The sequence below is a fragment of the Sesamum indicum genome, linkage group LG4, assembly GCF_000512975.1.
Source record: "Sesamum indicum cultivar Zhongzhi No. 13 linkage group LG4, S_indicum_v1.0, whole genome shotgun sequence".
Taxonomy (NCBI): domain Eukaryota; kingdom Viridiplantae; phylum Streptophyta; class Magnoliopsida; order Lamiales; family Pedaliaceae; genus Sesamum; species Sesamum indicum.
The window spans coordinates 9,214,013-9,240,283 of NC_026148.1; the positions used below are offsets into that span (position 1 = coordinate 9,214,013).

At 35.4% G+C, this 26,271-nt stretch overlaps 4 protein-coding genes across 5 annotated transcripts; 3 read left to right on the forward strand and 1 right to left on the reverse strand.

Annotated features, from left to right (window-relative positions):
• Positions 793 to 4,659, forward strand: LOC105160372 (probable protein phosphatase 2C 51). The gene is made up of 3 exons (XM_011077710.2): positions 793 to 1,645; positions 3,773 to 3,878; positions 3,996 to 4,659. Exons 1-3 carry the CDS (start codon positions 893 to 895, stop codon positions 4,385 to 4,387), a joined length of 1,251 nt encoding a protein of 416 aa, XP_011076012.1. The 5' UTR covers positions 793 to 892; the 3' UTR covers positions 4,388 to 4,659.
• Positions 8,208 to 14,110, forward strand: LOC105160373 (spermine synthase). The gene is made up of 11 exons (XM_011077711.2): positions 8,208 to 8,423; positions 9,661 to 9,884; positions 9,993 to 10,037; positions 10,554 to 10,630; positions 10,723 to 10,845; positions 11,505 to 11,609; positions 11,702 to 11,774; positions 12,324 to 12,395; positions 12,925 to 13,120; positions 13,346 to 13,475; positions 13,870 to 14,110. The coding sequence occupies exons 2-11, from the start codon at positions 9,692 to 9,694 to the stop codon at positions 13,942 to 13,944; spliced, it is 1,089 nt and encodes a 362-aa protein (XP_011076013.1). The 5' UTR covers positions 8,208 to 8,423; positions 9,661 to 9,691; the 3' UTR covers positions 13,945 to 14,110.
• On the forward strand, positions 14,597 to 19,001 carry LOC105160374 (plastidial pyruvate kinase 4, chloroplastic). Of its 2 annotated transcripts, none has more exons than XM_020693571.1 (5): positions 14,597 to 14,827; positions 15,426 to 15,543; positions 16,264 to 16,682; positions 16,938 to 18,584; positions 18,728 to 19,001. In XM_020693571.1, the coding sequence occupies exons 2-5, from the start codon at positions 15,484 to 15,486 to the stop codon at positions 18,861 to 18,863; spliced, it is 2,262 nt and encodes a 753-aa protein (XP_020549230.1). In that variant the 5' UTR covers positions 14,597 to 14,827; positions 15,426 to 15,483; the 3' UTR covers positions 18,864 to 19,001. The 2 variants fall into 2 exon arrangements, with proteins under 2 accessions (XP_020549230.1, XP_011076014.1); XM_011077712.2 differs by having other exon boundaries at positions 15,467 to 15,543.
• Positions 19,209 to 25,990, reverse strand: LOC105160375 (cyclic nucleotide-gated ion channel 1). The gene is made up of 8 exons (XM_011077713.2): positions 25,607 to 25,990; positions 24,736 to 24,897; positions 23,899 to 24,460; positions 23,470 to 23,682; positions 21,734 to 22,017; positions 20,907 to 21,018; positions 20,506 to 20,742; positions 19,209 to 20,102 (listed from the first exon to the last, which is right to left on the reverse strand). The coding sequence occupies exons 2-8, from the start codon at positions 24,762 to 24,764 to the stop codon at positions 19,404 to 19,406; spliced, it is 2,136 nt and encodes a 711-aa protein (XP_011076015.1). The 5' UTR covers positions 24,765 to 24,897; positions 25,607 to 25,990; the 3' UTR covers positions 19,209 to 19,403.

Sequence of the window (26,271 nt, forward strand, 5' to 3'; positions counted from 1 at the left end):
TTCTATAAATGAACAAATTATTCCAAATGACGAACCATCCACAAAATTAATATTACAAGAAAAAGGACAAAAACCAAAACTACAACTTCTTAAAAATTTGAAGATAAAAGAAACTAATTTTGAGAATTTCTCATTGCCGTTGAGATAAATATATTTGTAATTAAATAAGACGTTTACGAAAATCAATATAATATATGGAAGTGAGTAATTAACTATTGTCGCTAATTTCAATTCAAAAAAATTATTAATACATGTGACATAAATAAATTAAGTAAAATTAAAATTATCAAAATAAAAAATCCAATCCGATATTTTCATAACCATTTGGTTTTATTTTCTTGCAATAAAATATCTCAATGAGATTTTTTTTTGGTCTTTCACCCCACCTATATAGCTTGTATTCATTAAAACAAACAATAAATATTTTTAAATTTTTGTACATCAAAGTAGAGAAGGTAGACAAGAAAAGCAGAAAATTATGAGCAGGTGACACGTGGTACGAGGTGAGAGACCATCCCCCCACCACGTGTCCACCCAGTATCCCAACAGTCAACGTTCCAAATCTTCTCCATTGATACTTTCCATCAACCCCACCCGCCACGTATCCTCTCCTTCTCTTCTAGGGGTCCCCCCAAAACCATTCATCCCCAGATCCAACTGCCACGTTTTTCACCACCCCTCCATCGCCACCGACCACGTGGTTCGGTGCACTCATTATTTTACTTGACCGCCGTTATTTTCAACACGTGCCGCCTATCTGATTCCCCGACTTATTTAATGCAAGACGGCTCAGATTTTCCCTCACTTGTCCTGCTTTCTCATGCACCGTGTCCGTCTACTGCTTTTCTCTTATTCGTGACGCTTCGCCGTGTTGTTTGATGAATGACCGGTGATGATTTTTGATAGTTCAAGTCAAGAATCTATGTCCTCCGACGATGGCTGTCGCCGGGGGAAAATTTTGTTGGAATTGGAAAATGGGGAATTAGAACTGGAAAATGGTCATGAAGCGAAGAAATTACCGAAAAGTTTCCGCCGGAAAAGAATGGAGCTCCGGAGAGTTAGGTCACTCTCCCCAGAAAAATCGGGGGATGGGTTAATTTCATCCGAGGATGAGGTAGATTTGAAGAAAAAGAGATCCGAAGTTGAAAAGGAGACGACCGGCCTAATCGAAAAGGCATTAGTAGTTCAGTTTTCTGAAAACGAAGTCGGCGGATCTAGAGAAGTGAAATGCTTGTCACACGGAACGGTATCGGTCATCGGCCGGAGAAGAGAAATGGAGGACGCGGTGGCGGTGGAATTAGGTTTTTTGAGAAAAGGTAGAAAGAGTTACGACTTTTTCGGAGTGTATGACGGTCATGGGGGGTGGCGCGTGGCTCACGCGTGTGGTGAGATGCTGCATAAGTTGCTGGTGAATATTGTTGAAGAAGAAAGCACCGACGAGATAGAGTGGGAAAAGGTTATGGTGGCGGGGTTCGAGAAGATGGACGAAGAGGTGAATAAGAAGGGCGCATCGGTGGCAACGACGGGGTCGACGGCGGTTGTTGCGGTGGTAGGGGAGGAGGAGATTGTGGTGGCCAATTGCGGCGATTCAAGGGCAGTGCTTTCCAGCGGCGGCGTGGCCGTACAGTTGTCGGATGATCACAAGGTGAACAGATTATGCATGAAAATTTAATATTTTATTATATACTCCATTTCCATTTTTAGTTATTATTATTTCATATAATATCAACTTAATCGGTCTGAGTTTTGGTGGTGGATTAATTTAACAGCTGCCCTTTTATTGGCATTATTTCCTTAAGGGGAAAATTAAGATAAAATAATAGGAGAAAATAAAAATAATAGTTTTGTTTAGTACAACAAAAATAAAAGTGCTTTAATCTATCTTAATTTTTTGTGGTGGATATGTGAATACAATTAAGACTTTGTTATAACATTAACTAATTTCTTGTTTGTCATGTTTATAATAATGGGTATTGATCTGAATTTTCCAATATGGTTAATCAAAATTAATTATGTTATAATGTTAGTATTAAGTTATTAATGATATGTAAATAGTGAATTTTTAAAGGGGTGTAAGTGTCATTTTGATTTTTTTTTAAAAATGATTGTCACGTAACTATTAGTTGAATTTTGTTGTACGGAGCACCCTGGAGCCACCAAAAGGAGTAGTAAAATATATCCCTATCACCTGTTTTTGGCTGCATAATCAAAAAGAGAGTGTGTGAGAAGTATTCTATAGGCTTGGTTTGATTTGGGTGATAGAATTAGGTAAGAAGAGAGTGTGTGAGATAAGAAATAGAATGATATAAAAGTGATCCATTATCCATCATATGCGGATTGGTTTATTGTGATATGTTAAATAAAAAAAAATGATATTTCATATAATTTAGTATTTGGTTAAAAATATAATTAAATGTAAAAGCACTATTAAAATTATCCATTTTTTTAAGTTGTTGTCATTTTGTGAACAATGACAAAATATCTCAATATCCAAAATGAATTTTTCTTTTTTCCACATTGAAAGTTCAAAATAAATGTCCAAGAGAGAATGTTTAAATCTTTATAAAAGTAGGAGTGTAAACTCTATTTTTTAAATTTAATAATAATCACAAGTCAAATATTTTTACAAGTCGCAAAAAAATGAAATATTTTTTTATTGTATCTAACTATTAAATTATTATAAAAAGGAGAGACAAGCAGACGGTGGAGAAAGTGGGAGGGTAATTAAGTAATAAAAATTTTAATCCTACCTTCAATAATTATGCGATAGTATATATTATCTTATAAATTACTATTAGATTTTAATATTATGAAGCAAAATGTGTAACTATGCATGGTACGCAATCCTATCATGGGGGGGAACGCGGATCAAAACAAACACTCTCTATCTCTATGCTATATCTGAAGGTTTAAGGTCTTAGAAAAATTACTTTTGTAGGCAAGATGTGGATTGCTCAAAATACTCTTTATGTATAACTATTTTTTAATTATCGATTATTTTTTATTAATATAAATTCAAATTTTTTATGAATTATTCTTGTAACTTGTATTCTATTTTATTTATTTATATAAAAATAATAAAAATTCTTTTAAAGAAAATTAAAGTTGGGAGATTTAAATAGAAATTTGGTTTCTCAAACTAAAATCAACATTCTCAAACACTCTACTATATGCATCCTTCAACGTTATAGTTTCAAAAAATTATATTTACCTTTTTCTTTCTTTAACAATTACCATTGACTATAGATAACTTCAATTTATATTTTACTTAATTGATTGCATCATCAATTGACCCAATAAGTGGCGCTATTATGTACTAGTTTTCTTTATTATCTTGTGATTATTATATGAGGGATAATTGCACCTCCTTTTTCTGAATTTTGTGCAAAACTCCATATAGATTAAAAAATTGCATCTACTACTTTCACATTTGTTTCTATTTAACAAATAGATATTCATTGGTTAAAATTTATCGAATTTGTTGATATTAATTTAAAGAAAATGAGTGAAGATCGATATTGACTTATTACTAAATTACTATTATACATCTTCATTAATGCACATGAGGAGATATGCCTTTATCTTGATAAGGATAGTTTGGTGAGAAAATATATATTTGACAACATTGTAATAATATTGTATATGTGCATATAATGAGTGTGTATAAACTGGTAGCTAGTATGTATAGTTGTGCAACAGTAGTTGAAAAGAAGTTTGTATGATACTCTTGTGTTGATCAATTTTTTAAATATGAAATTGTATTAAATGGCAGCCTGATAGAGCTGATGAATTGGGGAGGATTGAAGCATGTGGAGGGAAGGTCATCAATTGGAACGGACATAGAGTCTTAGGCGTTCTTGCCACTTCAAGATCTATAGGTATACTACTACTAGACTACTTGTTTGGACATCATATGTAAATGAATGGTTTTGTGTTTTTATTAAATTGGATAAAGAGAAATCAGGGACACATACATATGATATGTTTGATTGCAGGTGATTATTATCTGAAACCATTTGTGATAGCAAAACCCCAAGTAAGAGTTGTGAGTAGAAGCCATGCGGACGAGTTCTTGATAGTGGCAAGTGATGGACTGTGGGATGTTGTTTCTAATGATGTTGCATGCCAGGTGGTAAGGAAGTGTTTACAGGGACAAATTAAGAGAAGCAATATTCTTCATGTTCCCATGCTCCAAGATCATCATCATTTTCATACCCATACCCAATTTGGTGATTCATTAATAAGTAAAAGCGGCACTGGTGCTGCTCAGGCAGCCGCAGTGCTGGCTGAGTTAGCTATGGCTAGGGGTAGCAGAGACAATATAAGTGTAACTGTGGTGGAGCTCAACTCTTCTGTATCCGCCCAATCCCAACATTCGTTGTCCTAATACACATACGTACGTATTCAGATTATTAATATATGATGTAGTTGTATAGTTCCAGGATCTCAATGGTTTAATCTGGCATGTGGCAATATATAATCCCCTGTTTACACCTTCACCCTCATCAAAATTAGAGTGGTGGGGATGCCACTGTTTTTATCAACGCTTCAAGAGTCACACATTTTTATGTTCTTCATGCTCCTATATACAAACTCATTTCTTCTATAGCCCCAAAACCTAATTAATCTTCCTCATCTAAACACACAGTGAGTGTCATTTGTACACCCGAAAAGAATCAGATAAGAGTGTACGGACCGACATTTTGTTCGTTTGTGAGCAAAATATTTGTAGACAAAGTTGGAACATGTAACATCAATATCATCATTATTATTATAAGGTGTCTTGTCTCTTTTAAAACAATGACTTCTAACACGTTTTGCGCCATGAACTTTATACATGTGGCTTTTCGTGAATGTCTTAATTAATTACCTTGATATTTGTTTTGTGGTGACCCCTCCTACCATCACACATGATCAATGTGTACATATAGAAAATACTAGGAAGTAGTAAGTCTCATTAAACTTAAATCCATCTTATCACTAGTGTACAGTTTTACAATCATATTACGAGTGTTGTAATTGCACTTGTTATGCTTAGTCAATGAAAATATTCTAAAAAGTTGCAAAAAATTATAAAATTTCAATTTACTAGGGATTGTTTAAATAAATTCACTACAAAAAATTAGATAAAAAACTCAATGAAATGTGTTCATTATTAGACGAATGTTAAAATTAAAAAAATATTTATAATTTTTCAAACAACGTGTGTACCTTTATAACTATACCGAATATGAAGAATAGTGGTTGCCATGTATATATCAATGGTCCACTGGCATTGTGAATAAATGAGTGGTACCTAGCAGTTAATTATCAAGTGGACCAATCCATGTGCAGCCTGGTCCTTTCTAAGTTTCACCATGGCCCCTAGCCTGCCTGCACCATACACTTTAATACTTATGAGGAATAAATCACCCATACATGTATCTTGTACAATTTTAAATTTTCTTTCTAAGGAAAGAAATTCTATAGCATGAACATTCTAAAAAAATTATTTTGTCGAGAAATGAAAATATATTTAGATAAGTGACCTCCAAATTTGATCTAATTAAGCCCAAAGACAAAATTTGATAGTTTATTTTCAGCCAAGGCTTCTGCTTAAATTCACAATTTTATAAATTTATATATCTACAAGATGTTAAACAATCATCTTAACAAAAAAATTAAGCTTTAGAAAAAAGAATAATTTAATATTAATATTTTAATGGTAGAGTGTATGTATCGTTGAAAATAAGTTTTTGGATAATAAGACGATGAAGCTTATAAAACTTTTAATTAATTCGGAAGAAGGAATAGCTAAAATCTTAAAATAAATTAGGACTTCCTCATTTTTTTTTTTTTCAAAAAAAACTTACAGAATTCCAACATCTTATTTAGTGAGTTTATCATATGCAATTCTTATTTTAAGAAAATGATAAGAAAACTTTATAACATTAATTTGATAAGTTTTTAAAATAGTTTACAGAATATGTTAAGGTGGTAGAAATACCCTTATACTTATATTGAGTGCAATGAATTAGGTGGGACGTCGATGTCAAGATTATTCTTTCTAGCTAACACGTCTTTCCATATTAATTTTTATTGGCTTGTTACTTGAAATCTTAATAAGGTCAAGAAAATATTTGATTAGGGTTCTTAGACCCTTACTAAATAATTTCTCAAATGCCCCACTTAATAAATACAATTATTTCTAGTAGGTTGTCAGTTCAAAACTTAATTACTCAGTTCACAATAAATGATTTACAACTCGTCTTTTATATATATATATATATATATATATATTATTTAAGATAAATTACAACGAACTCTTTTGAGATTTGATATAATTATGAATACTCACTCGTTGTTTTAAAAATTACGAATACCCTCATGATTTTGATGAAATTATATAATTCTTGGATGAAGGTATTAAATTCTCAATTTTACCCTTATTGTATTTTATTTAAAAAAATCAAACAGTTCTTAGTCTACGAAGACATTTTGATCAGATCACCACAAAAAATTGAAAAAACGAACAGAGACTAACGGATTGAATTAATTAATTGTTAGACAGCTATTAAAATCAAGGGGTATTAGTAATTTTTTAAATAATGAAAATATATTGATAATTATATCAAACTTAAAAAAAATCATTATATATTTACCTATTATTTATTTTGATAATGATTTGGTCGATTTATGGGCAATATATATATATATATATATATATTTTATGATGAAGGGTATGGAAATATAGATTTAAGCCCATAATTTCTGATTTATTGAAGGTGAAGATGCTAATTCAACCAAATCATTGGTATTTTGTGGATAACATAGTGGATAAAGTATTCATAGAACTGAATATTTCTTATTTTCACAAATGTTGGTCATAAGTGGATTACCATACTATATCAGTTCAAATATATTGTAAAAGTCTTGAAAAACAAACTTGAATTTTCAAATATAAGAATTTATATAAAGTCCGCCCCCATTTATTTTTAATATAGGCTATATATTCAACCTACCACCATATTAATCATGATGGCCCATGTCTCTGCACTTCACTTAAATCTCACGTTTTCATTTTCTCCATCAACTTATCTTCTAGTCTTGACACGTTGCATTCATATTTCAATATACATGTATATATACACATAGGCCAATGATCATACACAATCTTTTCTAAGAACTCTGTCGGTCACACATGAACATGGAGCACATGCGATTTTTAACTGACTAACCTATTGGAAACACACATAACGCAAACGCAATCTTTTCTAACAATTTTTAGGAAAATTTTAACTTACAAAAATATCTAATATACAATTCTCTAAGAACTCTACCAACATACACAGCACACCCACAATTCTTTTTTTAATAGATATTGAATGCACAGAAACCCTAATCAACAAATATAATAGTACAAATATAATCTTTTTGTTGTTTTTGTATCAGAAAGGAAAACGTGTTCACAAATAATTTGATTAGGACAGTTGGGCTGTCCAAACCACAACATAAAATAATTGATATAACAACATCCAATTACGTAACAATTATTTAAAAAAGAAGTTGTGATGATGGAGAAATATTGAAATGAGCATGCACCCCACCTCAATCCATGCGGATTCTAATTTATGATTAAAGTAATGAGCTAAGTATGATTAAACAAAGTCAATTACAACTTAATCATGAACAATAATCCACTTTCTTTGCATCCAATCCCAACCTTCATTAACAATTTTAAGCATGTCATGTAAAGCATTCTCTAAAAGCACACTTTATTGCTTTGGTGAGCTAAGAATAAAGCAATTTCCTAAAAGAATAAGAATACGATCGCCATATTCCATGTACCCACGTGCCCATCTCTTACTTGCTAATATCACAAATAAATTAATTATAATAATAATTGTTTCTGTAGATATTAATATCTAATATGAATTATTATAATAGTTCTGCTCTATCACACTTACTATTATAAAAGACAATAACTATTATACAGTAGACAACATTCCACGTATAAATTTGTGCGTGAAGCTTTTATGGGCATGAAAGTGTCCACAACAACCATTTGGGGGCAAAATTTGCATTAATTTGGGAAACATATTTCTTGTTATTTTAAATAACCAAGTTGGAATTAATCAAAGTCTACGAATTGGGGGAAAATTCAAATACCAAAATAATAATAATTATTAAATATACTATACTCCACGCACGCTATATAAATTGTCCTCCATTAACGCTATCTTTTCTCGAAAGTTCACACACAGAGAGCGTAGCAGAGAAGAAAGAGAGCGAGAAGAAATTTCAGTCTCTTTTTCTATCTCTGCGTTCCATAAGATTCTCGTTGACTGTTGAAGAAGATTATCATCGGCTGTATTTTCGGTGCCATTTTTTGGTACATTTTTATTTTTTTCACGATTCTTCTTGTTAACCACAGCGGAAAACAGGTATGTGAATCGTTTCTTGCTATTTTCTCTCTCTCTACATGCATTTTATAGGCAGCTGAGATCTTTTGTTTTTTGGTTTTTCACATTTTTTTTTTCTTGTTTTTGTAAATTTTTTAGTATTTTTTCTACCCATTTTTGGAAAGAGAGAGTCTGTACTCCCGGATATTTCGTAAACCCTAGTACGGTTTTGGAGTTTAAGTGCAGGAGTGTGATTTCTTTATAAAAAGTTGAACGTTTTCTTAAGCTGTGGTTTACGATCTTTCAAATGCGGTTATTTGCATGATGTATTATTCGGGGGAAGCTGTGATCTTTTCTGGCGATTTTGTGAATTCTTTATTTTCTTCGCTTTTCTGAGAAACCTGGGAATAGTTTATAACTATAATCAGTAGAGTCTACACTAATCAACGGTATGGTGCTGCTTATAGTTTTTTCTTGTCTTTTCTGTTTCTTCGCGAAATTTCCACTTGTATTTATAGATGGCGTTAGAGGCACGCAGCTTTTCTTTTGCTTTGTTAACGTAGCACGTTGATTCGGATCGTTCTCTATGTTTAAAGAAGGAAAGACTGTAATTGCAGTTTCCATCAATAAATTATATCGTAAAGAATCGGCTGCTCTATTTGCGTTAAATATTTTACTGCCTAGTGGCTTGAACTGGTTTTCCCTCTTCTTTCCTAATCTGCCGGTTAGAGTCCTTCCAAAAATTCGTTAGCTTATCTTTATTCTTTATATATTTGTTTCATTCCTTTGGCACAATGACGGGCCACTATTTAACTTGCCAAGAACCTATTTCAGTGTAGAGTAGCGTTCATGTTCTGCTGGTAAACATTTGTTTTAGGCATTCTTTGCTGTATTTTGGTTGACGAGATTGTCAACCAGTATGTAGTTGTTGTCATTTCTCTGTTTTTTCTTTGTAATCTCGGTTGGCATGTATATTTATGTGAGGGCTAGTTGCTCTTTCATTAACTGATTATAGTTATGTTTTTTGTTCATTTGTTCTGAGATATGTACTTGCATTTTTATTTAGCTGTTTCTTGTATGCACATTACCATTTAGGCTTCTTGGCTACTTGTTGTTGGGTTATGTATAGTTCTGGCCTTTTTTTTTTTCTTTTTAATTATTTAATTTAGACCTTCTGTTTCATTATTATTTATTTCTTTTGTGGGCTATGAGCATGTAATTGTGTTATTGGTCTTCTGGGGTTGATGTTTAGTTTGATTTTTATCTTTTTGGTGATCAGAGACTGGATCCACAGGAGAAAAGGATAATATATGGAGGGCGACGCAGGAAAAGGTTTGGAATGCCAGAGGACTATGGATGGGAGGGAGAGTAATGGCAATGGCTCCAGTGAGGATGTTATCCCATCCTGTTGCTTGAAAAATAAGGCGTCTCAGCCTGAGCTTGATGCCAAATGCCATTCAACAGTTGTTTCTGGATGGTTCTCTGAACCTCTGTCATCCTCCGGTATTAAAACATGACTGCTCTCTATTGTGTTTTGCTGTATGAACATAGCTTCTGTTCTTGTATTTAAATTGTTTAAATGGCTTAGTGATTGCCTGGTATTGATTACAGATAAAACTGTGAAGGAAGTCTATTTCAACAACCCAATGTGGCCAGGTACAATGCATGCCTTTATTCTGATACAAAAGAGTAGATTGAATGGGTAAATGCAAGATTGATGGACTTGAGCATTAGCTTAACGACCTCTCTCAGCTTTATTCAACTTGAGGGTTGTAATCTGCTACTTTGAAGTTTGAACATGTGCCTAGTGTTCTTGGTGTATATTCAAAATTGACCAACTTTATTTGCATCCCATCGTGTGAAAGAAATGTTGTTCTTTATATGAAATAATACATTAAGGAAGTTTGAGTTGAATTCTTTGAGAAATTAAACTGTGCTAATGAGTCATACAAGCTCACTTGTGCTTCAAGCTTGGACATATGATTCTGCCTTATTAGTATGCAGATCAAATTTGTTTGTAATTTTTATGCTGAAGTTAGACTTTGAGCCTGAGGAAGAATAAAGATAACCACTACATGTTGATCTCTTCTGTAATTGATTTTTAGTGGTGTTGGTGCCTTTGCACTCTTCAGAATAAAGTATCTGATTTAGTGAAGACATGTCTACTTGTAGGAGAAACACATTCGCTAAAGGTGGAAAAAATCTTATTCAAGGAAAAGTCATTGTACCAGGAGGTTCTGGTTTTCCAGGTTCACCATCTTTTTCTCTATATTGAAATTGCTCCTCCTGTCAGTTCTGATCTTGTTATATATGCTCATGCTTTCTTTGTTCACCCTTGCAGTCCACAGCATATGGGAAAGTGCTTGTGCTAGATGGCATTGTTCAGCTGACTGAGAAAGATGAATGTGCTTATCAGGAGATGATAGCCCATCTTCCCCTTTGTTCCATTGAAGCCCCCAAAAATGTAAATTCCTGATTTCTGTGTCTCTTGGCAGCATCAATGTTTTGCTACGCCAGTTTATTCTCTTTCTATTAACTTCAAACTTAGGGGAACAGGTGATTTTACTTCTTTGTTCATGATGGCTTTTGTGGCTTTGCAACCGAGCTAAGTTGACCTGCTATGTACATATTGATGCCCTACAGTGAATCTTGAGCCTTTTTTGGTTCAGAAAGCAATTTTTGCCTTTGCCTTGGATGGCTGCCATCTCAAGAGAGGAAGTGGCTGCAACTACTGACTATTCATTCTTCTGTTCTTGTTTTTTCCTTTCCCTTTTCATGGTTGAATAATTTTATCTTACGGATTCTAGATCTTCCTACATCCCTTTTGAAACTGTCAATGGGGGTATTATTTACATATTCAATGAGTCATAGTGTCAAATCAATAGGTATAGTAAAACTCAACCTTTTTTTTCCCGTAGTTACCATTCATGTGGTTCCCATTGCTTGACATTCTTGAAGATGATTATGTTTTAAACCATATTAAGAATGTTAAGGTTAAATGTAATGGTATTTAGCATGTTTGGTATGCAGGAGTTCAATGGTTTCTACATTTGCATAAGTTTCGATTTGTCCTCACCCTGATGTGCTTATTTTGATAGCCCCTGGCTTTGTTTTGGAATACAGGTTTTGGTTGTTGGCGGTGGTGATGGCGGAGTTCTTCGGGAAATTGCCCGTCATAGCTCTGTGGAGATGATTGATATTTGTGAAATAGATCAAATGGTCATCGATGTGAGTGATTTATTTCGTGCTCCAGTTAATTCAGGAAAATTTCTTGATTCCATACTCCTGTGCTGGCAGTTATATTCCTATCTCCATTACAGGTAAGCAAGGAATTTTTCCCACAATTAGCTATTGGTTTCCAGGATCCTCGGGTGCATCTTCATGTTGGTGATGGTATGCCTAAAATCTTTCTACATACCTTAATGCACTTGTGGCACTTTAAAGTATACATTGAAAATGTTATGCTATATTCTATTTGGAACTAAAACATTCTTGAATTTGTCAAAAAAAAAACTTTTTTCTTTGCTCTCTCTGATTTCATTTCAAGTGTAAATTTGGAAGTTCTTTACTTGGGCTGCTGTTTTAATACCATATCAAGTTGTTGCAAAGGGCATTAACTTGCTTTAAACATGTGTGTTGACTTCTAGCCAGGCCCTCTAGCTTGTTGATTATGACATGGCCCCCCACAGCCACTAAGTGTAGCCAGCATCCTGCATTAATCATTGTTCAAATCATATCAATTGATTGCATTGAGTTTGAGCCAGTGTCCTCACAAGCATATACTGGACGTTACCATCTTGGCCTATAGATTAGAGCTATATTTTGAAATGCAAATGATCATTGAGGATCAGATTTATTATGCTATGAAAACCTGGAAACCGTAATTCTACTCTTCATCATTGGTAATTCAGTTATATGCTCAATAAGTTGTGATTTTGACAGCTGTTGAGTTTCTAAGACATACGCCTCCGGGGAAGTATGATGCAATTATTGTGGATTCGTCAGATCCTGTGGGTATGTATGCTATTAGCAGATTGAACCTTTCTGGATGTTTGTTTTTTTCTTAATGTTTTGGCGTTTACATTCTTAACCAAGGATTTACATTATAACACGTATGCCTATGCATTTTCTGTTCTTTCCTTGCTCTTTGTCCTCACCTTTTTTTTTTTTTTTTTCATTTTTCCCCATAGTTTTCCTGAAGAATATTGATTGAAAAATGTTATTTAAATGAATTCTCTGCAACCACAATGCATATTTGCACATATGGGGGTAATTTGGCCGGCCCTTATAAAATGTTTGCTATTTTCCGGTTTAGGGAAGTATCAAGATCATCCAATAAGAAGGGTTTCTATTTTTTCAAATGAACAATTTGAAGACCTATTGATTCTAACAACTGATTGTAGAATTGATCATTCAAACCTTTCAATTCAGAGATATTAGTTTTATCTCAAATATATGTTTTTAGCACCTTATACTCTTTTATCTTCTCAACTTGCGCCATATACTCCAGAATAGTATAAATTGGGTGCCTGCCTCTGTGCAGGTCCTGCTCAGGAGCTTGTGGAGAGACCATTTTTTGAGACCATTGCCAGAGCATTAAGGCCTGGTGGTGTTCTTTGTAATATGGCGGAGAGTATGTGGCTTCATACACATCTGATTCAGGATATGATTTCTATATGTCATGAAACATTCAAAGGTTCGGTCCATTACGCATGGGCTAGTGTCCCTACATATCCAAGGTATAGCTTTACCTGTGTCTTGCGAGTAACTTTAATGAAGTCTTCCTATTTGATGTTACACTACAATTGCTTAGTGAAAGCTTCATTGTTTTGTGTTTTTTTCCCTTCGGTATATTTGTATGTTCACCAACAATAGTTGAACATTCTGATTATATGATAGGTTTACTAATCCAAATTCTGGTATGTTTTCATGGACTTCTTATTGTTTCTTTCTCGGGTTTACAGTGGTGTCATAGGATTTGTGTTATGTGCAACGGAGGGGCCACCTGTTGATTTCAAACACCCTATCAATCCCATTGAGAAGTTGGATGGTGCACTTGAGTACCAGAGGCAACTTAAGTTTTACAACTCTGAGGTATCTTTTCTTGTGTTGTAACTTAAATCGCTAGTTTTTCTGTGTTTTATATTAAGATGTTGAATTTTTATTCAAATTCATCTGCCTTTTCTAATGCTTCACCGGGGTTGAGGCACTTTCCCCAGTTAACTCTAGTTAGTAGATTGACTTCCACAGTAGACTATAATTTAAAGCATCAACAATTTACATTATATATATTTGTATTTTAGATTAACCTCTTACTCCTAGTTAACCATCAATTGTACTACTATCACTTCTGGCGGAAATCACATATTTCTGCTGCTATACTAGCAAATTTTACACACACTCATCAAGGTCTCTCACGGTGAGCCAGTTCAGTTACGGAAAATACTCTGAAATAGGTTTACTTATTTGTTTGGGTTGTGATTGACAGATGCATAGAGCTGCGTTTTCGTTGCCATCTTTTGTCAAAAGGGAGGTGGAAGCTCTCCGGGATTGTTCAACTTGAGCGGAGGAAGTCCAGGCATAATAGTGGTTCTCTCATGCATGTATTGGACAGGATAGATGTTAGATATGGTGTGATTGAGCTTAAAACAAGCGTTTGAATATCATCATGGATTATGGTTGAAAGAAGTGGTAATATTAAATAGTATGGATTTGGGATTTGTTGTTACTATGGTTTGTTTTCTTCACTTGTATCCTATCCTCGTATATTCCTTAACCGAATGCTACTGCTACTCTACTATATCTTTCATTCCAAAAGGACTTAGAGCTTAGTTGTTTTCATCTACTTCATGCCTTACAAATCAAACAAATTTCTTATGGGGGAAATGTTTTGAGCTTAAACCTACTCTGACAACTTGAATAGATTTTTTAGACTAAACGTGATGAACTATTATTTATTTTTGAATACATTGATTACATTATTTATCAAATATCTATATTTTTAAATAATTATAACAATCATATATTAATATCAATTTTTTGATATCTTATAAAATGTTTATAAATTCGTCTAAACATCCTTCAAATGACTTAAAAAAGTTAAAAGCATGGATGAATGGGAGCTCAAACAGTATCATGTAATCTTAACTTCAACGCAACAGTAACTGAAAGCTGATTAGCATTTACCGTTACTAAAAGCGTTCAGCGACTTCGGGGATAAATCGTGCTGCTGGAAGATTCTACCTCACCCTTCTCTGAAACAGAATCTGGCACGCGCCCTCCACACTCCACATCTTCTCTTTATTTTTTTTTATCTCAAGTTAAATATTTTTGGTTTCCACAGTGTCTACCATAAACAAATCTCGATAATTTACAGCGGATATCGAATTATCGAAGCTGGTTTTGATTGTTCTGGAGCCGTCAGTCCCCACAGCAGCTTTACGACGGTACTTTTTCTCCCGTGTTTGTGTGTATAGGAGCAAATATTGAATTTCATTTCCTTTTTTCTTTTGTTTTTATAGATTTAGTTGGAATTTCGTCTCGATTTGTTTCGGACTTTTGGTGATTTGAGGACTTCGGATTTAGTTTAATGATGCTACTATTTACAAACCACCAAAATTAAAATTAAAAGTCCAAGCGTTTGTGGATTATATATGCATATATGGAATTCTTATTTGGAATGTTATGTGACTGTTTAGAATGAAGCTTTCATTTCCATGATTATCAGTGAAGGTTGGGATTTTGGTGAAAAACTGGAATTTTCCATCTATCTCTTTCTAGGGCTTTGAGAATTTCAAAAGTATTCTGTTTATTTCCTCCGCTGCCGGGTACAAGAGTAAACATGAACGCAGATAAGATTCGAGCTTGGAAAGTTGAACCTTTGATGAACTGATTGAAACTTCTTAACATTATTCCTTATCATCGATTTGGAGATTATATGAATGAGCACTGGTGACTTAATTTGTTTTGAGATTTGATGTCCTTTGAATGAGAGAGCTCGCAACAAAACATAACCTTGTGAATTGGAAACGTTCTTTCATGCAGGGAAATCTTCGTAACCCACTCGATTTTGTTATGATTTGCAGGCACTAGACTTCAGTTAATGATGATTGGAGCTGTGTCAGTGTGCTCTATAACCGAACAGACAGCACTCCTTAATCATGTGAGTATTGTCCTTCTTCCTTGATGCTGAAGGTTGCTGCTCGAGTTTTTGTCATCCTGGAACATACTTCTTTCTTTTTATTCCCTAAAGTTCTTATTCTTTGGTTAAGCATTTACATTTTCAGAATGCAATTAAGTATAAGGTGACCAGAAGATTGGTGTAAACATATAGTGCACATTATGTAGTTCTTACACCTTTTTGCACTGTTAAGTTATGGTGTACTCTGATTTGGGATGAAAATAATTGATGAAGTACGACTTCAACATTCTTAGAGGAATTAGGCACCTGCATCTAATGCATGAACGTAAAGTTTTCCTTCGTATTCTCTGCTACCAAAGTGTTGCTCTTTGACTGATTTGTGAAGAATCTAGAAGGATGAATGTCGCATGTGCCACTTTTTATTTACTGAATGAGTGAAAAGAACAAGACTTCTCAAACTCTTAACACCCTATGTTCCGTGCCCAGAGAAGAGATTAACATTTGTAGTCCACAGATAAATGGTGTCTTTTCAGTGATTTTCTTATTGTATTTGACATTCTTTATTAACACTTCCTCTTCTTATTTATTTCTAGCCTGTACTCAAGGCATTAGTTGGTTACTTATTTTATACATTCGTTTTGGAACTTCAGACTTGTTTTTGACTGTTATCATCCAGTTACTTCAATTTGGATTTCAGCAGTGTTACTGAGCATGGATCATTTGCTTTTCTTCATTATGCAGGCTAAATTCCCTGATTGCACGTCAATAGTATTATATGGGAACTCCACCTTTCTTCCTTGTAAATTTGGGCCCAAAGTTCCTTGTCGTAAAGATCATATATTGCTTTCTCAAGGCTGGGGTCAGAAACTCACCCCAAAAATTGTTGCATATGGCATGCCACCTGAACAGGACGATGCTCAAAGACGGAGCTCTCCTCATTTTACTGATGATGAAGTGTTTATTTGTCCTGATGATGATGAGTGTTTTGAGGAGCAAAGAAAAGAAACAGCTGCCTCCCTGGTGCAATCAAGTACTGAGCTTCAAGCAACTGTGGCAAAATTGGGAAACCAAGAGAATCTTCTTGATAAGCTGAAGGCAGTTCAATTGCACATTCTTGCAATGGAACAATGGAACGCATCAAGGATTAAAACTTGTCACAGGTACACGTTAAATTTTTCTGGATAAGAGATTTGTGCTATAGACATTATTGTTCCTCTTTGTTCCTGTGTTTCAATGCTTCTTCCTTTTCCAAGTATTGCCTTGAATCTGTTTGGACTGAGCTATGGATATTTCCACCAATCTAAACCAGATACACTATATGCCTTTCCGAAAACTTGTCTTTTGGAAACAAGCCAATTCATCATGCTTGTGGTTGTGAATTTTGCCATAAACTCGTACTTCCTGTTCATTTGCAGGAATTACTCTGCAAGCGCGACAAACCTATTGCATTATTTGGCCCTAAAATGCCTAGATATAGAACAGATCAAAGAAGAGCTTTCTTCTATTGGGCTTTTGACTTTAGAGACTGTAAATCCGCATGTTCTTTCCAGTCTTTCAGCATGTATTCAAATGCTAATTGGCTCAAGATCAGATTCCCTTCTCAGCCAAACATGTTCCAGTGAAGGGCTTCCTGTTCTTAAAAAATTGGGCGATGAAAAATTGGATTTAGGAATGACTTCAATGATAAAAAAGGTAACTTCTAATAGGGATCTACTTCTGGGCACACTTCAAGGCCAGAAAATGGCTCATATCATGGTAACAGTTGGCCAAGAGGTAGTGGAGAACGATACACATATAACTGATCTGATCAATTCAGGGGCCACCACTTTTCGTATCAACTGTGCACATGGAAATCCAGAATTATGGAGCAAGATAATCAGATTGGTGAAGAGGTGCTCTCAGCTTCTGGAGAAACCTTGTCGGATTCTAATGGACTTGGCTGGACCAAAGCTTCGAACTGGAAGACTGAAACATGGTCCGTGTGTGGTGAAAATCTCCCCTAAAAGAAATGCGTTTGGAACGGTGGTACGCCCATCCAAAGTTTGGCTAACCCCACAAGGAGCTGGACCACCACCACCTCACCTATCCCCTGATGTTATTTTGTATGTGGATGGCCAAGAATTTCTCAATAAGCTGGAGGTAGATAGTTGTGTGAGATTCTCTGATACCCGTGGAAAGCGGAGAACTCTGACGATTTTAAGCAAGTATCCTGTTTTTTCTGGTGTTGGATTCATGGCTGAATGCAGCAAGACTGCATATATCGAATCTGGGACATCATTGTATATTAAGGAGAAGGGCCGGAAATCTTCAGTTGGTTTTGTGGTTGATGTCCCCCCTGTAGAGCAATTTGTTAGACTCAGAGTTGGTGATTTGCTGATAATATCTCGAGATAGTTCAGATGAACAGGATACATCACCTAGTTCAGCTAATGGCACCCATAAGATAACTTGCCCATCTGGCTATTTGTTTGATTCAGTCAAACCTGGAGAACCCATTTCCTTCGATGATGGTAAGATATGGGGGATTATAAAAGGAACTAGCATTTCAGAAATTGTGGTGACGATCACACATGCTGGTCTTAAAGGTACTAAACTGAGCTCAGAAAAATCCATAAACATTCCCGAGAGTGATATTCGGTATGAAGGTCTCACCTCAAAAGACCTTAGGGATCTCGACTTTGTAGCTGCACATGCTGACATGGTGGGGATTTCATTTGTCCGAGATGTTCATGATATTGTCGTCTTGCACCAAGAGCTTGCAAAGAGAAAATGTTCAAAGTTGGGGATTGTATTGAAGATTGAAACTAAAGGTGGATTCGAGAAATTGCCGCTTTTAGTACTGGAGGCCATGAAATCACCAAACCCCTTAGGGGTGATGATTGCTCGAGGAGATCTTGCAGTGGAATGCGGGTGGGAGAAGCTTGCAGATATACAGGAAGAGATTATTTCTATCTGCAGTGCTGCACATGTACCAGTCATTTTGGCAACACAGGTTCTGGAGTCACTTGTCAAGACTGGGGTGCCTAGCAGAGCAGAAATTACAGATGCAGCCAATGGAAGGAGGTAAGCAGTCCTATGACTGTTGATTACAATTGAAATGACCAACAGCACCTGTTGATTTTGTGCTCCACTTATTTTGTTTTGTATGATTGTAGTATACTTTTGCTAGCTGTGCATGTTGTAAACTGCTGCTTTTTTGGTTACAGGGCAAGCTGTGTGATGTTGAACAAAGGGAAGCATGTCGTGAAAGCTGTGTCTACTCTTGATACCATTGTTAATAGCCAATACACAAGGGCAAAAGCGGAGCTGAAGCCTCTCATGTTATCCTCCCCAGTAAACTAGGTGATGGAAGTTTATTGAATATGTTCAAGTTAGTTTCCTTAATGAGCATCCGATTGTATCTGTACAGCGAGTGTCTGCGGATGCTTATTGCTCAATATATTATAGCACTTGTTTCAACGGCCTCTATACCTTTAAAACTCTTTATTCTAAAAAAACACAAGGTATAATTACTTTGAATTTAATTCTTGAAGCAATGTATATAAAATATTTTGTAAAATTGTTTGTAACCTCTACTTTATGGAAATAAGAAAGAAGAGAGAATGGATAGTGTAGTGTAAAGTTTATCATTGTAATTAACCCTGTCAGGCATTATCAACGTTTCGCAGTTTTAGGAGGTCAAAAGACTAAAAAAAGAAGGCATGATTGACACAAAACAGGCAACAAGACGTAATGATTTACATATCAGATTATAAACAGAAGGTACTTATGCCTTAACATCCAACTTGCACTCGGACAGAGAAAACCAAGCTGAATGGCTATATTCATTACAACAAAAACTATTATACAGTTATACAAAAGAATCACGGTAAGTACATAATATCATTTATCTTCAGCGGTAAAATCTGGTTCAGCTGGCTTCTGAAGTAGCATTGGAGATATTCTCTCCGGCATCCTTGTCTTTCTGGTACCATTGCGTCGCAAAGCCCGAAGTGCATTAGCCGCAAATCTAGATGCGTAAATTGTTGCACCCAAGCTGGGAGAACTGCTCCCGCCTTTTGCCAAAGCATCTTGCAACCGGTTTTCTTCTTCGCGGAGAGATTCTTCTAGCTTCTTCCTGCAATAACGGCGCCATGCGGCTTGTATAAAACAAGCAGCCCAAGTTCTCCACTGCTGCGAGTAAAACCTAAAAGTATGACGCAGCTGTTTACTATGTAATCGTCGGAACTGGGAGGCTACGAACTTCAAATCATCAGCCATCAAAGCAAATGCTTCGACCTCTGAGAGGGCTTGAACTGTTCTGGTGGAAATCGGGAGATTGGACGATGAATGAGGGTCTAGAGCCCAAGTTAAGAGCTCTTCACCACAAAAGTCACCTGCTTTTAGATAATCGGAGTTAAAAAACCCAGTCCTCCCTCCATTTGTAGTAACGGTCAACAGTTTGCCACGCATAATAAATAGCATCTCATCAACTGGATCACCCTCCCGCACTATGTAGCTATCCTCAGTGTAAAGTACTGGTTTCAGACGGTCACACATTGCGTCCAAGAGTTGATCATCCATTTTCTCAAACATTGGCACCTGCATGATTAGCTGAGAGTATCAACTTCCTAGTTCTATGATCAAGTAAGAGGAAAACAAGGTTTCTCATTAAGAGAAGGTAGCCTTCTGGATGTGATTAATGGCAAATGTTTTAGCAACTTGGACTATCTTTTCTCTATTCAAATTGGTTGACAGGGGAAAGAAAATAGTTATGAGTCCAACGAAAACAAAGTTATGACTCAATGTGACATGCTCACCAAGCAAAAAACAGCTCAAAAGGAAGTTACCTTTATCAAGAGCGATGCAATTATCATACATATAACACGAGTACAAAAAGGAACAAACCACGACAACATTGATAAGGGAAAGAACTTCCAGTTAAGTTGTATTCAACTGTTCTTCTATTATACTTTAAGTAATTGGGTTTTGAGAAGAAACTCACTCTTTTGAGTAAAGCTAAACAGAGATGTCGCTTTATATCTCTTCTGAGGTCCCTGGGAAGATTATGAATAAGATTCTCTTCGTCGACACCCCTAGTTTCCTGCCATTTGTATTGTTCATACCTTCTGATTCGCTCCCTCAAGCTATCAGGAAGCAGACGATGAGACATCCATTGCTCTGCATCTCTTCTTTTCACCCTCATCTCCTCTAATCTCAGTGTTGTAGACTGCAAATATGTCTGTTGCACCAATATTTGCAGCTCATTAGAATCCACTATAAACAAAGACAGTTCAGCAAACATTGCAATCCATTACAAAAGCGTGCATCACTCTCTTAGTCATCATGTAAGAAGATTACAAGTTCCTAAATCCAAAACTTCATGCGGAGAAACAACTCACTGACCTGCATATTCCCAATCAGAAACGAAAACAGCACCAAGCCAGATATAGATATGAAAACTGCAAAGCAAATTTCCCACACATAGGTACTTGTTTGAAGGTTCTGACCAAGGGAACTGCAACATTGGACAAAAACAAGGATCTGGATTAGAATTAAACAAGCAAAACATAAATCCACAAGGAGTACAACACCTAATCTCCAGTGGAGGTGGTTAACCTCCTTGCATTCCCATTTTTGCATCAAAGTTTGTAAAATTCACCACGAAATAAGGAAAAGAAAAAATTTCCAGAACTCAGCAAGGACAAATAGATTCCAGGCTAAGAGGCCAGAAGTGTCAGTACCGGTGCCACCAAACCAGCTACCGTTCTCTCATCTTCTGTTTCATATATACTTATTTTGGGGTAGGAAAAAAAATTTTATTTGCGTTAAAATCCAGATCATCACGGAAAAAAATGCAGAAGAAATACCTCTCCAAATTCTGTCAAATTGAAAAAATCTTTTACTACTCAGGAGTCTACACATCGGGAGATGGTACGGAAAGGAAAAGATTAAGAAGGCCTACAGTAGAATCATGATCAAGTCTTTCCTTATTCTTTCTTTATTATCTCTTAAACTGGCTTAGGCAGGATGCACTGTAGTTAGAGGTGGTCTGTTTTTCTCCAGCATTTAAGAACTACAATTACTTGACGCAGTATAATGTTTGTACCCAGAAACAAGAGAGAATGTGACCACAGCTAAATATTTGACATTACAAGAACCCAGCAGAGAATGGGGTGCCATTCATAAGTATTAATCAATATGCAAGCACCTTAAATCTAGGAGGAACATACCTTAAATTCTGTAGTCCCCACCAGAAACAATAAAAGAACTTCTGAGGAAAATCTTTTGATTCAACAATACCAGATTGAAGGGCTTCAAGGAATATCCCAAAGTCAAAAAGCGTAGTATTAGCAGTCTGTACAGGGCAGGACTCATTCAAGAATTGTATGAATCCTGTGTGATCAGCCTCACAATAAAAGGAAGCATCTTTACATGCAGATCGATCCCCACAAGCTCTCTCCCAGCAAGTAGTTTCGCGTTCTATTGAGAACAAATACCAAAAGGCTCCAAGCACCTAATAGCGAAGTGATCAAAGAGACAATAAGCAAAGGTAACCAACTAAGAAAGGAAGTTAACCCATTTGTCATGTCTGGCGGAAGATTCATAATCCTTGCAAGATTCATCCTAGACCTATCCCTGGTGACAAAAATTAACAACCTCGCTAAACTTATTTCCACCTCATAGATATCACACATGCTAACAGATGTCTATATTGATGGTGCACAGGAAGATTACTAAGTACGAGAAACGCATTAACTTCACACATTTGTGTGTCCAAACAATTCTGTAGAATATAGGGTTAATTACAAAATCCTCACCTAGGTGTCGGTGCAATCCCATACTGTACCCTTCGGCCTCGTGGAATTACAAACACCTCCCCTTTAAGTTTACAGCATTAACTAATGCTCCTTTCCATTAGGATTTTTGGACAAAAAATGACACAGAAGATTTAATTGATTTTTTCAAATCTACCCTTAATAATTGTTCAAACTTGGAGGGGTTGTGTAATAAATAAAATTTGTAAGGTCAATTGCAAGGCAATATTGTTTGCATCATGCACTTGCTGGATGCATTTCTCATCTCTTGTTTATATTTTCATTTTTTATGTGGAAAACAATAATGCGTTCATCTAACTACACCATATAATGAGATGAAGCTACTGGATAAGGATGGTTGGAGAGTATAGTTTCCTAAAAACTTAAACTAAATTAATTTATTGGGACTAGATCTTGTAATACAACTCTTTTAAATGCTATTACAATTTGTAATGATTTTCACAAAGTAATGTATGAAGCTTCACTTACTTCAAACCATTGTTGATTTCATAGTTCTAACTGCTCTAACATTATAAGAACAAACATATAATTTAAGCTTTAATTAAACACATAGAATAAGCATACACTTAATAAAATCCTCATCCATGTTTCTAACAGAAAATCCCACATACAATTTTCAAAAATAATAATATCAACAAAATCAGAAACTTATGATTACCTTCCTTTTGTAACTATACAGAAAAAAATTACACTCCTAGGAAGGCATCTAAACATAATAAATTTGAAAGGGGGTGATATGTCAACATTGTAAATTTGGAGGGGAGATTTTCGTATTTTCATAAAGGAGAATGGTAGACTCGGTAATTACACTGACTTATCAAGGAGGCCCTGATCATCAGTTTATATTCTTTTTATTTTTAGGTCAACGTAATTTTATCTTTTAACATCTGTTTGGATTTTCTAGCAATGAAAACATGGAGGTTCTCATAATCTCACAGTGGATAGAAGTATATTTTGTACAATATCTCCCAAAAGAGCTTATTTACAAAAATAAATAACCAATAGACGAAAAGAAAAGTTCAAATAACAAATAAAACTCATTGAACAAATAAGAATAAAATAATGTTAAAAGGAAAGCAGAAAAGGAACATAGTTAAGCCGAATGCACATGAAGTTTTAGCCACACTTACATGACTGGCAAGCATGTAAAGAAAAAGATTGAAGGCAGCTCCAGCCCATGCTGTCTCAGTGAGTATGCCAGAAGTTCTTGTGACTTCACCATATAAGGGATAGACTCGGAGAACCCTTGGTATGTATTGGAGGAAGACCACAAATTTTAACAAATTCTTTGTGTTCAAAGATCTTGAACCTTTCAAATTGGGAATGACGATGAGAATTACTATCTGAGAAAGTTACAAGATGATCAGATATAGAGGCACATTCCAGTAGAACAATAATCTTAAAACAAACAAACTTTGTAAAATAGAGCACTCTCCACAACAAACAATTACTAATCAATGCCCAGTAACCATCCTACGCATGTATATTGATACACAGTTACAAGAGCGATGATCATGAAAAACTAGCTTATATCGTGCATGTAGAGTTGTCTTCCTTACCTGTGGAAGTGGCAGAACGGCAAGAATGTCAATTATAAAGTACGACGATAGATATCTCTTTGCTATTTCCCAGGAATCCTGAACTAGGACACCTCTTCCAAATACACGTGAAGAAGGGGCGATGAAACCAGTACGGAACTGAAAAATAATATGTATGAGGTAAAAGATATCTGTAAAGGATCGAAGAATGCAAGCAGCGAGTTCCAATTTCCGGTCCAAATCAAGACACTTTTTATTATCGTTAATAATGGGAATGTAGAAAAACAAGGGATCCAAGGAGACAGCAATCACACATGATAATACAAAAATCTTATTCCATTTCTGAAGAAACGGTCCTTGAGGATCAAGAATTTTCTTCCTAGACCCCTCATCCTGAAACTTTCCAAAAGAGAAGGATCTTATTGATCCTGTGAACTTCTTGATTCTCTCAGAGCCAGATTCTAGTCCTCTCTGGAATTTGTCTGAAACTGAGCATACTGCTGATCTAAGTCTGGCAAGTTGCCGTCCACCTCTAGAGGGTGATTCTCCATTAAAACTTTTCTCTGATCTCCAATCTTTAAACCTGAAAGGTAAACTTATTATATTGGTTTAGAACAAAGACATTACCCAGCTCCATTTAAAGACTATTGAAGTACTGCGGTCAAGTCATAGTACCATGACACTTTTGGATTTCTTTTACATGTTTTTCTTCTGTGTGGATGTGGATAGGTTGTTTATGGAGAGGGAAGGCAAAGGAGTAAATGCCATTACTTTATCTTCTTCTCCCCACCCAACTTCAAACAAAGAGAAAAAATGAACTATTGCAGAGAAAATAGATGGCAAGTATCATGAACTAACCTAACAAACTTATCCCGGTGGTAATCCATAACTCCAGCTCACATGAGAATAGATGCAAAAAGAAAAAGGACTTCCGATTATGGGAACAGAAATGAGAACCACGTGCACAAGATGCTTCTGCTAGCACCAGAGTTTCCTTGAAATAACCCCCAGTAGGGACTCCTGGAAATATGATTAAAGTACCTTCTATCAGAGGTAGTTCATTGCCAAGTCAATATTGAAAGCACAAACTGAATTATTAGCCACTTGAGCAGAGACATTCATATTCTCAAGTTTAAGCATAAACTAATACCAAGTGGACATCAAACTATAATTAAGTCTCTTTTCGACATATAAAGTTCTATATTTTATAAGAAAACGGATAAAGAAAAGGAAAATTCAACAGCATATCAATTATAAATCAGATTATTCCATTGCCTAACTCAGAAATATGCAACTAGAAAAAAATTTTCTTCCAGTCACTAAACTGAATTACCATTAGCCAAAGCAACCATCACTTTAAACATCCTAAGTAATAACCACAATTTGATCAGCAGCCAGAAAAATTAAACAGAGCAGTACGCCTTCTAAATCCATATTTTCAGAACCGTCACAATCTTAAATTGAATTAAACAGCAGTACCATTTCAACATTGATAAGCTTTATCAATCAATTCCCTAGCAAAAAAAAGAAAAAAGAAACACTGATTACTCCACTCCATCAAAGTAAACGCTCTGTTCACAGAATCAAGTCTCTAAACCTACAACAGAGATACATTGCAACTTTTAACACTCATACACACTGCACACTCAGTTCTCTCCTTCCGAAAAAACAGATAATCAACCAAACATGCTCGGAAAAAATAAACATAAAAAAAAAATTCAAAACTCACCAGTTTGACTCCGATTTCCTCAGCACGAAAATCAACAGGCAACAGAAAAACTGAAAACGATATAATATATATATATATATATATATTGAGAGAGAGAGAGAGCAAGCATAAATACCGCAGTATGAGTTGTTATAAAGAGCAGTCCACGACGTCGTACATCAATGCGTCTGCTTTGTATTGTGCAAGAGAGCGACAGATAACAACGGGGGAGAAGCTTCCAGGAGGCTTCACTTTTTCCAATTTGTGGACCGATTCTTAACCTTTTCTACTCGTGTTTGTTTTTTCTTCACGATCAGTAAATATTTTCCGCAAATTGAATAATAATATGTTGTCTTGTCTTTGTAATATTGCAGTTGGATTTGTAGAGAGAGAAAACCAAAGCGATTCTTCCGCAGGTATGAGTCCACCCAACCCAACTACAGTTCAAATGAACCGGCACTTTTTAGGAAAGTCATCGTCGGTGGGACCCAATTCCTAATGGGTGCGACTTTTCTCTCCGGTTCTTTTCGCGTCCGGTGCTTGCAGTTATCTATATTACCTATGGTTTTTTATTTATTTATTTAAAAGTGATCAACTATCATTGATTGAAATAATTCAATTAAAATCATTCTTATCTAATAAATAATTACAATAATTATACCATGGTCAACAATATCAGATAAATA